Consider the following 11,413-nt stretch of genomic DNA (forward strand, 5'->3'; position numbering starts at 1 on the left):
GCATACTGTAATATTTTCTTGACAACCAACTTTTTATTAATTAGATTATTGAACAATAATAGTAAAACAGCTTCTGCTCTGASACAACCCCTTCGAAAGTGAACAAACCTTTTCTTTCAGGGCCTCGAGGTAGAGCTCAGCGTTGGCGAAATACACTGTAGCAGAAGAGCGGAATATGGTAACACCTGGWATTTCTTTTGCCTGTCAAAACAAACAAAAATAAACATTWTTAGAAACTTYTGYTGATGCRGCAGAAAAAAATAACCTCTTTTATTTATCTTGTCCCACCTCTCTGTGTGTCTCTATATCCACATATAGTTCTGTCCCTGGAACATTTCCCAGAACAGAATACGTTGGCCTAAAAAAAAAGACAAAACTTTATATATACAGTATATATATATATATGCATTATGTGTGTGTAAAAAAGTATTTTATCTTGTGCTGCAGATGCTGCAAGCCGACATGAATTAGTAATGTTGAATTCCTCGAACAGTCTGCGGGCTCAAACGCTGCAGTAAAAATTCAATCTAAAGAGCTGCAGAGAAACTTACATCTGAGTCCTAAAAATAACYGTGAACAGAGCAAAAATGATGGAGGCACCCAAACCCAGATCCAGATTCAGAAGCATTGTGGACACCCAAGTGACCAACCAAACCACCTGAGAAAAGACAGGACAGGATGATGCTTGTTATTAAATACGACACAAAAACAACATCATAAAATTTGGTGCATTAGCGGTGATTTTAAAATTRTACAATTTATGGCTAATTAACTATTTAYACTGATCTTCTCTCACCAGATCAATCTTGCTGCTCCTCCACAGAGTAACGATGTCAGAGTATTGCTTGAACATCCCCTTCAGATTGACAAGCACAATTGATGCAAGCACAGCCTAAAAACAACACAATTAATCAGACAAGACTTCACAAATGTATAACACAAAATAAAAATCMATGCACAACTTCAAAATCTTCATCTTTGGTATAAACTGAAAAGCACTGGACAGTAACAAGCATGAAGACAATCCAACCTTTGGCAGCTCCTGGAACAGTGGTCCAAGTTTTAGAATGGTCACCAACACAATTAGAGCTGAGGCAACTCCAGCCATCTGCAAAAACACATGATTTGTTATTATGCATGTATGCTAACACATCGGTTTGTGTAGTACTAACAGATAATAAATAACAGTTAGCAGAAATTGATGGCAYACAACATGTCTCAATGGATCCTTTAAGTGGATATTTTATTTGAAATGTAGTTTTTGTTTGCTGAAACTACAACATCTTTTCATTAACTCATATAAAGTTGTCAAGATTCTTGTTTTAYGGTTCTTTTTGTTAGAATTTTTTCAGTTTCATTGTTTGGTACTCTTGTATCTTATTTTCTCATTTCCTGTTAGTTTTCTCTGTTACACGTGTCATGTTATCCTCAGACAGCTTTTTAGTGTTTTTCCAGCCTGCCACTCTCACCTGTCCATAGTCTGTAATCACCCAGGTGCTTCCACTTCCACTCCCCAATCATCGTCAGTTGTATTTAACAGGTGTCTCATCTTCTTTGTCCTAGYGGATCATTGCCTTATCATACACCGAGCCTTGTTCTTGTCAATGTTATTTGTTTATGTTTTTTAAAGTGTTTTGCTCCCTCATCAGCTTGTTTTTTGTTATCTAAAAAACAGTTTTTATTTTTTTTCATCTTCAAGCCATGTATCTGCCTGCATTTTGGGTTCATACCATCTCTTCTAACAAAAGTTAGATTTTATTTGTTACTTGGCTCAGTCATCCCAACTTAAACATATGTTTCTATGTCTAGTACAATTCATGCATATTTACAATAATCAGTACCAACCCTAATGCCTATTTTAACCCAAACTTTAGTTTGCATTTGGAAAAATTGATCAATTCCTTAATGATTTGCAACTCAATAACTTTTGTTTTGGTTTTCTACAGTAACTTTGGCTTATTAGATGTTGATTTTATTCCTAAAATTGTGAAATGCTAATTTTTTTCTTGTTTACTCACTTGAGTTTTACCTCCGGTGGTTTCTTGGATCAAGCTTCGAGACATGGAGGAGCAGACAGAAAAACACTGGAAGAAGCCTCCCACTGTGTTACTGAGACCAAGCGCCACRAGCTCCTGCAGCAAAGTGGAGACAAAGACACAAGAATGGGTGAATAAGCATTGCTAAAAACAAACAYAACATTKACTGCAGAAACAGACGTTTATAGCTAAATTATGTAAGTACTGATTCACCTGATTACTGTCCACCTTGTATCCGTGCTTCAGTCCAAACGTTTTTCCAAGAGAAATGGAAACAGCATATCCAACAATGGCCAGTGCAAAAGCATCACCAATAACCTCACTGAATATACTCACATCTGGCACACTGGGAGGACTTAAACTGGTGAACAGGTAAAAGGAGACAGAAAATAGGTCAATGTAAATGTAGCTGGAAAAATCTCAGTAATGATAGAAATGTAAWATAAATCCACTCACCCACTTGGAATCTCACCAACAACTGAAACAGTGTAGTTGGTATTCAAGTGGGTGTAGGATGATATCAGGGTCCCTGCTACAATCTAAAACAACACAAACATAAGAATCGTAAAGATAAAATGCTATATTTTACAACACTGCTCAATCATTAAAACATAGTCAATCATACTCCAAGTGTAAACCTAATTATTAGCCACGACAAACATTTTTGCTGTGAAGTGCACAAATCCGAGGGCCTTCCTRCACTATTGCTGATTCAGCTGATGATTTCCATTGCGTATATACTTTTTTTTTCTTTCATTGCTGCATCATCAGCTACAAAACAGAACACAGAGGTGATAAAGAGAATGTGTCCTTGTGTTAACTGACTGTGATGAGCTCCACTGGGATGGGAACCGGCAGCTTCGCRCTGAAGAACGAGTTGAGCTCTTTGGCTGTGATTAGAAGCACAAGGGTCACAGCACTGACTGCTAATGTGGGGAGATGGGTCTGAGGCAGCAAGGTGCAAACGTCTACCAGAGTCTAAAAATCAAAGAAGACAAAGGAGGGGGTCATTATAAATAAATCTTGCACACGCTTTGCCGTTTTGTTCTTAAGACTAAATGATGAGTCATAAAGCACGTAAAAAGCCGAGAAGAGGCACAAGATTTAGGCATTTTGAGGATATTGTGAAACTTTTTAAGTCTGAACTTGAAGTATTTAGCTCTCTGTGTTGTCACAGATTACAYTGACAAGAAAAAAAATAGAGCAAGTTGACTCCATAACGATACTTACATAAACCTGGGACAGTGGGCCGTTAAACCTTGYCGGTGAAACTCCAAAAATGTTCTTCACTTGTGCCACTACAGCATGTGCTGCTGCAGCTGTTGTGTAAGCCCGCACCAGAGGCTCGGACAGGTACATTCCCACAAATCCAATCTTTACAACACCTAACAACACCTGTAAACAGTTATACCATAATGTATTCATTTTTTTAGAGTTTAGAGAAAAGACTTTTGAGGGGTGATCTCTGATGCAAACCTGAATAAGTCCTCCAAGGACGGTGGTAGCAGCTGCCACCTGAACTCTGTATGCATCCCGGGCACCTATGTCCACCTCTGCAATAAAGTCGGTCCCATTTCTTTTAAGGAAAATCTCATCTGGAGCAAGTCTCTCAGTCACACTACCTACCATGATGCTGAGGATGGTAAACGTACCTAAATACAGCAAAATTTACAGTCAAGTAWAACAACAAATATTGTGTGATCACAAATTATTTTATGTTATTTCTGCTGCACTTACCAATGGAAATATGACGTGACGTTCCAAAAAAGAAGTAGATTATTGCTGGATAGAGAGATGAGTAAAGCCCAAACACAGGAGGTACAGAAGCCAGCAATGCATAGGCCATGCCTGTAAAAAAATATTTATAACTACAATTTACTCATATCAATATAAGAAGAATTTACAAACTCAGATGATTTTATTCATTTTGGACTGCTGTCATACCTTGTGGCAGGTGCATGATGCCCACACTGATCCCAGACACAAGGTCAGGCATGCCGTAGTCCCAGACTGAGTACTTGGGAAGCCAGTATAACACAGGAAAGCTGCTCAACACRCTTTGCTTCAGTTTACGTACACTACATCTGTAAAAGAWCAACTGTTAAGGTCRTTTCACCATTACACGTTTTAAATGAACCATACATAAATTTAGAGTTGATTGCATAAAGCTGTTTACCTTAAAGAGTATTTTAAACGCTCAGTCACAGGTGGGTGGATGTCTGAGTATGCTTTCCTTTGGGTTAGTTCTTCTAATCTCTGCTCGTCCAGGACTTCCCTCTCTACCCTGWATTTCCCCAATCTTTGTCTGGAGTCCATTTTGAGTTTAAATTTCATTCAAAAAGTCTTGAGCAAGATCCACCTAGAGTACTATTGTAACTACAGCTGTATGTGTTTTTATACTCACACTGGTTAAATGGTTAACTATGGTCAGGATGTTGTGGGCAGAGCCGTTACAAGTGACGGCTGAGCGACACAGGGAAAGGATGTGATTATGGACTGGACAGAGCAAAACWCTCAACTTTGCTGACTTTAGATTACCTAAACTTTCCATGCTCTCATTTTTTCCTCTCAGTGACAAACATGAAGTCAGTGGCACATGAAATTCTAACACTAAATTAATTGGTTGCTTCTGAACATTAAAAATACAAACGAGCCTAATTCATAAGAATTTTCTCTGAAAAATGGTCTCCTGCTCCATTCATGACTAAACTGTTATATTTCAAGCTGACTATAGCGTTTTAAAAAATGCAGCTTTATTGTGTTTCAACTTTTAAAATAAAAAACTGATCATCCTGACTGGGCCTTTAAGAAAGTGCTGTCATGAAATCTGAATCCCAGCTGAGAGCAAAGCTTCAGTCGTTCTAGAACTGAATACACATGACAAAAATGAACAAAGTGGAGGAATTACCGCAAAGACAGAATAATAACTAAACAATATATAATAATTACTGAAGAATTTTTCACTTTTCTCGCTCCAAACAYTTCAAATTCTTTTATGTCTCAAACCCCTCTGACCCACTTACTGCCGGCCACAACACCGTCTATTTTCAGCTCAGTGGGGCAGCAGCACTGGATRAGGGCGGGGGGTACATACCTTTAGATTGCATTTGCTCAGATCAGATTTGTCTAACCTCTCTGACTACCACATTCTGAACATCAACATCACGTGTGGCCTGAAGAAAAACATGGATATTTACAGTTTTTTCAAAGAATTCTTTAAGTTGAGGCAGTGAGTTAGGTAAGTTTTTGAACAAACTAAACATTTCACAATGTGCTCAGCTTAGAAAGTGTGTCTGTGCTTTTATTTTTTTTAATTTTCCATTTAGTTTGTCCAGTCGGTCCTTTTAGTTCCAGAAATGTTATTTTGTATGTGTTGATATTTAAAACAGTGCTCATTCTTTATACAGATTTTACATCACGAAACCTTGGTTTTGATATTTAGTTGTTTATTGTAGCTGATGCTGTTCATCAAGTTTCAACATGGAAAAGACATTTCCACAAAACCTATCAGATTACTTGCAGTACATTAAAGCAATTAGTTATTTTTTATAAAACAGTTTGTTATGTTTCAATATGCTACTGAGATATTATTCTATTTGTAATCAATATTTTTGCATTATCTTTTTAGAGCGATTTGTACTTTTTGAAAAAGCCTAAATCAAAGTTCTTTTTCTGCTGTATTTGGTATATATTTTTTTCTACTTTTCTGTCACAGGATGTTATAGAGTTAAAACTGAAATAATGTTTTGGGAAGTTTCTTTTCTTCTGATTTTTTTGACTTTTGTAGTGAAGACTAAATATTATTGTTGACTGATAAATGTATATTGGCGATAACAGTCAGCTGACTCTGCTTTTGTTTTTCCAGAAACAACTTCCTTATTTGCTTTCAGTGTGTAAAGCCTCTTGAGTGTGTTCAATTTGTTCGATAAATCCAAGCAAAATGGATTCCATAGCCAAACATGGACTGGTGCTTCTCCAACAGCTGAGTAAGATGAGGGAGGTCGAGCACCTGACAGATGTGGTGCTGGTCGCAGAGGGCATCAGCTTCCCCTGCCACAGAGTCATCCTCTCTGCCTTCAGTCCGTACTTCCGTGTGATGTTCACCTGTGGTTTGCGCGAGTGCTGCAACAGAGAAATATTTCTGCGTGACACCCCAGCGGACAGCCTGGCCCTCCTCCTGAACTATATGTATACCTCAGACCTTGCTCTCACTAACACCAATGTTCAGGGCATCTCCATTGCAGCGTTCCTCTTGCAGATGGATGACGTSTTCACGCTCTGTCAGCAGCACATGACTGAGAACATGGATGCTTCTAATTGTCTCGGTGTGTATTATTTTGCCCGTGACCTTGGTGCAGAGGAACTGGCTGACCACGCTCAGCGCTTCCTGAAGCAGCACTTTGTCCAAGTCTGCCAGAGTGAGGAAATCCTAGACCTAGAGGCCCATCAGCTTGGAAAGCTCCTAAGTTCTGATGATCTCAATGTAACGCGAGAAGAAACTATCTTAGACGTGGTTYTTCACTGGGTCAAACACAACACTATGATGGATGGAGAAGTACGTGTTCGACATCTTCCAGAGCTCATGAGGAAGGTCCGTCTGCCTCTGATAAACCCTGACTACTTAAGAGAGGCAATGAAGAGAAACACAGAGCTGCTGGCTGAWGCGGAATGTCTGGAGATGCTGAATGAAGCTCTGGAGGTGCAAGCAATGCATCCCTCTGCTGCGCCACGCAAACTTAAGCTGCGCTATGGAATGGAAAGCACAGATCTGCTGCTCTGTATTGGTAATGACGGTGGAGGAATCAGGTCAAGGTATGGAAACTTTGCAGAGCGCAGCTTCTGTTACTCCCCAACCACAGGCCGGACCTACTACATCACTTCTCCTCGCTATGGAGAGGCTCTGGGGTATGTGTGTGCTGGAGTTGTGACTGAAAATAATGACATTGTTGCAGCAGGAGAGTTAAGTCCGCGTAGAATGGCCCGACAGAAAGACCTAAACGTAGAGATTTACAGGTAAGAAASGGGTGATTTATTTTATAACAGCACATTGCTTGTCCTGCATCGGCTGACTGTGGTGCGTTTGGGTTTTTAGGTATAAAGTGGAAGCTCAAGGCAGTTGGGAGCACCTGACATCAGCAGAGTATCGTGACTCTTATGCTCTGGGATCGCTGGGTGATACTCTATACCTCTTGGGYGGACAGATGAAGCTGAAGAACCAGTTTCTCATCACAAACTGTGTGGAGCGATGGTCTCTGCAAGGTGGACCSTGGCGAAGTGCAGCACCCCTCCCTCTGCCTCTGGCCTACCACAGTGTGGTCAGGATGAAAGACCRCCTTTACGTGTTAGGTGGTCGCACCCCACAGGTGTCACAAACATAATCTTTACCAGGGTGCAATGTAAACAAATCTATTGGACTTCAGTTGAAAGCTAAATGTGATAGTGAGAAAGGTAATCTCTAATAACACCTGCTCTGCTTCATCATATCTTTCCCCTATATTATCCTTCCAGTCATACCGCATGGATGATGAGCCTGACCGTCTTAGTAACCGCCTTTTGGAGTATGATCCAAACACAAACAAATGGACGGAGCTTGGTCCCATGAGGTACTCAAAGTACCGCTGTAGTGCTGTGGTGCTCAACGGGGAGATTTATGTGMTAGGTAAGATATTTTCTTTGGTAAACTTTGTTATTGCCATGAAAAGCACAAGACAATATTTTAATTGTTTGTGTCYGAGTTTGTTTGCATGATGGGCACATGTTTTTCAGGGGGTATTGGATGCGAGGGTCTGGACCGTGGACAATCACGCCATTGTTTGAATGCTGTGGAAATCTACAACCCAGATGGTGATTTCTGGAGGGATGGACCTCCTCTCCCGTGTCCCCAGCTCTCACTGCGTACCAATGCACCCAATGCAGGAGTGGTGGGAGGAAAGATTTATGTTTGTGGATACTACAAGGGTGCAGGTAAAGAAAGAAAAGCCATATTGGTGTTTCTACTTTTATTTCAAGGTGTCTTTGTCRTCATGAGTCTCTTAAATTCCCTCAGATCGTCATGATGATATAACAAAGGACATTCTGGAGCTGGACCCATGGGATCACCGGTGGACAGTGGTGGCTCGGCACGTACTGATGCATGACAACTATGACGTCTGCTTAGTGGCAAATCTCAACCCAAGGGGACTCATGTCCCCACCAACAGACTTAGTCAAACTGTGATGCACAGCTGCCAGTCCAAYCAAAGTATGTGTGGGAAGATCAGTGAGGGAAATTAATTATTAATGCACTTATTGCTGGGTCAAAAGAATTCACTTTTTTTCAGGCAKAAAAATGTCTTAGTGCTCTGCATTGAAGAGAGTATGTGCTGAATGGCCTAATTGCACATTGCTAGGCAGAAAAGTACTTTGTAAATATAGATTTTTTTGTGCATGTGTGTGTGCACACCATCTGCAAAAAGAATATTCTGAAACCTGCAACTAAGCAATTATTTGGAAAGGATCGTTAATAGATCTATTAAATGTATTCAAGCTTAAATTTGTCTTTTTGAATTTGAAACAGGATATGGCTACAATTAAACCTATAACTTGGATTTGGACTTTTACACAATAACTCCTCTAAAAACTTTTTGATAGCTGCACAAAATGGTGTCAGTTCATAAAAATCTGAAAAACATAAAAGCATATATGTTAAAGAAGAAAGAGTCTTAAAGAGRTCTAAATGAGATATTTACTGTTTAACTATTAGATAACTAATGACTGGTAGTTAATAAATTATTTCTTGTACGTTTGCTGAGGACGAAAAAAATGTGTGTTTGGATTTGGAAATGAAGATACACTTTGTCAGGGTCATGGATGTTGCAGCGTAATTACTATTTTTACAAGCAATATTTCACATGCCATTACTATTTGCATTCAGTATATATTTAAAAATATTTAAGTTGTTAGGTGTTTTGGGGGAAAAAAAAGCCCAGTCCTGAAGGCCTCAAGTTACACAAAGATGTGTTAATAGTATTTAATCAAACAAATAAAAGGAATGGATTATGAAAACTAACAAAAAAGCAAAGTAAAGGTTGTTTAACAGTGGCAAAAAAAATTAAAAATGTATAGGATTGCAAGTAAATTATTTGTAAAATGATTTGTGTTTTTTACTTATGAATTCAAACTTGATTCACAGAATTTACTCATTTATTTTATTTAACACAAAGAAATTAGACATTTCTGTTTATTTTTAATCCCAAACCATGAATAAAAATTAAGAATAAATATATTTTAGTAAGCAACGTCTGTATGTGTTTAATTACATTACAGTATTTAAATGTAGGAAAAACAATGAACACAGCCTGAAAAATGAAGTTAGTTATGGTAAGGCTTAGTGGAAGTGACACATGCCTTAACTTTCTTGTATCCTGTAACTCTTACACCTTGTCAACGCTCTTCTATAGTAAAGATAATAAATTATAYGTACAAACAAGTTTTCGTGCTTTATATTTTTAAAAGTAAAATGTCAGTCACAGTACGTTAATATTAAATATAGCTGTATGTTAACATTTTTGGTTCTTACTCACCTAAGCTCTAAACAGAGCAAAATAAATRCAAGACTTTTCTGCTACTTTCCCTCTTCCTCTAAAACAARTCGAAAAAAACCTGCCCRACGTCTTCATCTTCCGCTGGGGTTGCCACCTTCGACTCAGCTGTCAGTTTTTCAAAGACGGGTTCGAGKGCGATGCAGTCAGAGCTGTTGCTGTCCTGAGACCAGCAGCTCAGAGGGGTGATGATGAAACATCCTGCAGCTCCACTGGCTTTTCTCTCGCYGTTCACTGGCACCAGGTTGTTGGAGCGGAGGGTGTCCTGGCCGGCTGGTATGTTTTGATCAYGACGCTCCTGAAGAGGTTTGGAAACTGTCTTCAATTTGACGCACTTTTTGGCAGTTTGACTGTTTTCATCTGCGACGGAGGGCTTATTCTTCTTTGGAGGTACCAGGGATCTCTTTTTGCGATTGTGGCCTCCCAGAGGAAATCTTCTCTTTCCAAACAGAGGCCTGTGAACCTGAGGAGAAGTTTCACCCTGGTGTTCTTCAAGATTCAGTGATGCACGTGTAAGCTGACTGTCTTCAAGCTGGTTGTCCTGCAGCTTGTTGGACACTGATTGCTCCAGTATTGGTGATGTCTGAATGGCACTGTCCAACACCGGCTCAGAGCTGGGTTTGGCTGAATATTTCGAAACTAAAGAGTTAAGCAGCTTCAGAATCTGTTCAAGCATTTGTTTTTCTTCTTTATGCTCCTCTCTCAAACACTCCAGACTATTCTTTAAGCTCTGCAGGTGTGACTCAAGCTGTGCTGTGGTATTAACRTGCTACAAGGTAAAAATGACCATTATTGATCAATCGTTCACTTTTTTACCTCTGTAAAAATGTGACAATTACCGGTACTTCATTCACTACAGACTACTTACCTTCTGCACTCTGTCGTCTAGCTCTGTCACCACCTCCTTCTGACAGCTTAATTTGTCAACAAAAGTTTCAAACTTCTGGGAAATGTCACTCTGAAGATCCTCCAAAACCTTTTGYACTGGGAAGATAAAATAAAATAATTACTAAAATGAGGCACATTCAATTTAACTGTTTATTTCCAAGATAGTAAATTTTTTTGAAATGAGTGTTTCATTTATAATACTGGGCAAACACCACCACCTGCTGGGCATCACAAATACTTGTACAGTGTTTTTTATTCAGTAGTTAATTTTCCACATTCATTTTATTCTGATCARCGTCACAGAACCTATGATCGAGTGAGAATCAGAGTACAGTCCAACACAAGGAACAAAAGGAAACCATACATGTACAAACTCACTCCTACTTATCTAAGTAGAATCACTAATGAACCTAAATTGTGTGTTATTTGTTAGAGGAAACTGCAGAACTCAAAGAAAACCTATGCAGGTAAAATATTCAGATTCATAGATGTGACTTTCATAAGTGCAAAAAAAAAAATCAGTCAACAGAACACTTACATGTTGACGGTAAACTGTCAATTTTCTCAAAGACTCTCTGGGACACAGCTGCTTGTTTCTCAGTGCCAGTGACAAGTTGTTGGATCTAAAAAGACAGTGCACGGTTTTAACAAGAAACAGATGTATAATTATTATAATCATTATCATAGATGTATAAATGGCACAGAATGGCTRCCTATTTGCACTTACAGTGATGACTGTTTCTCTGATATGTTGAATTTCTTTCACCATAACATCACTATTGAAATTAAAGAATGAACATTTAAATAAATCACAATTAAATAAGGACATCGTTTATTATCACACAAAAGACTGAGCTCTACACTCACCGGCCACTTTATTAGGTACACCAGGCTAGTAACGGGTTGGACC

The 11,413-nt window shown here is 39.0% G+C and overlaps 2 protein-coding genes across 4 annotated transcripts in view; one reads left to right on the top strand and one right to left on the bottom strand.

Moving 5' to 3' along the window:
• The window catches only part of slc26a6l1 (solute carrier family 26 member 6, like 1), an 8,384-nt gene extending 3,856 nt beyond the window's left edge, over window positions 1–4,528 (bottom strand). For 2 of the 3 annotated variants that reach the window (XR_001310060.1, XM_014006218.1), the window contains exons 1-14: window positions 4,213–4,528; window positions 3,981–4,120; window positions 3,774–3,884; window positions 3,513–3,688; window positions 3,267–3,431; window positions 2,862–3,014; window positions 2,493–2,575; window positions 2,250–2,397; window positions 2,019–2,132; window positions 1,031–1,108; window positions 797–892; window positions 552–658; window positions 289–358; window positions 109–201 (exon numbers count right to left, since the gene is read on the bottom strand). Coding sequence is in view for 2 of the 3 variants with exons in the window: in XM_014006218.1 (XP_013861672.1) it covers window positions 109–201; window positions 289–358; window positions 552–658; window positions 797–892; window positions 1,031–1,108; window positions 2,019–2,132; window positions 2,250–2,397; window positions 2,493–2,575; window positions 2,862–3,014; window positions 3,267–3,431; window positions 3,513–3,688; window positions 3,774–3,884; window positions 3,981–4,120; window positions 4,213–4,370 (1,692 nt within the window). In the remaining variant the exon portion in view is untranslated. The remainder of the gene's footprint in view (window positions 1–108; window positions 202–288; window positions 359–551; window positions 659–796; window positions 893–1,030; window positions 1,109–2,018; window positions 2,133–2,249; window positions 2,398–2,492; window positions 2,576–2,861; window positions 3,015–3,266; window positions 3,432–3,512; window positions 3,689–3,773; window positions 3,885–3,980; window positions 4,121–4,212) is intronic. The other variant, XM_014006219.1, reaches the window with a different exon arrangement.
• A 644-nt stretch (window positions 4,529–5,172) lies between these two features.
• On the top strand, window positions 5,173–10,373 carry kbtbd12 (kelch repeat and BTB (POZ) domain containing 12). The gene is made up of 6 exons (XM_014006233.1): window positions 5,173–5,274; window positions 5,902–7,049; window positions 7,129–7,399; window positions 7,545–7,695; window positions 7,803–8,000; window positions 8,083–10,373. Exons 2-6 carry the CDS (start codon window positions 5,977–5,979, stop codon window positions 8,250–8,252), a joined length of 1,863 nt encoding a protein of 620 aa, XP_013861687.1. The 5' UTR covers window positions 5,173–5,274; window positions 5,902–5,976; the 3' UTR covers window positions 8,253–10,373.
• The last annotated feature ends 1,040 nt before the right edge of the window (window positions 10,374–11,413 follow it).

The sequence above is a fragment of the Austrofundulus limnaeus genome, unplaced genomic scaffold (assembly GCF_001266775.1).
Source record: "Austrofundulus limnaeus strain Quisiro unplaced genomic scaffold, Austrofundulus_limnaeus-1.0 Scaffold35, whole genome shotgun sequence".
NCBI classification, from domain to species: domain Eukaryota; kingdom Metazoa; phylum Chordata; class Actinopteri; order Cyprinodontiformes; family Rivulidae; genus Austrofundulus; species Austrofundulus limnaeus.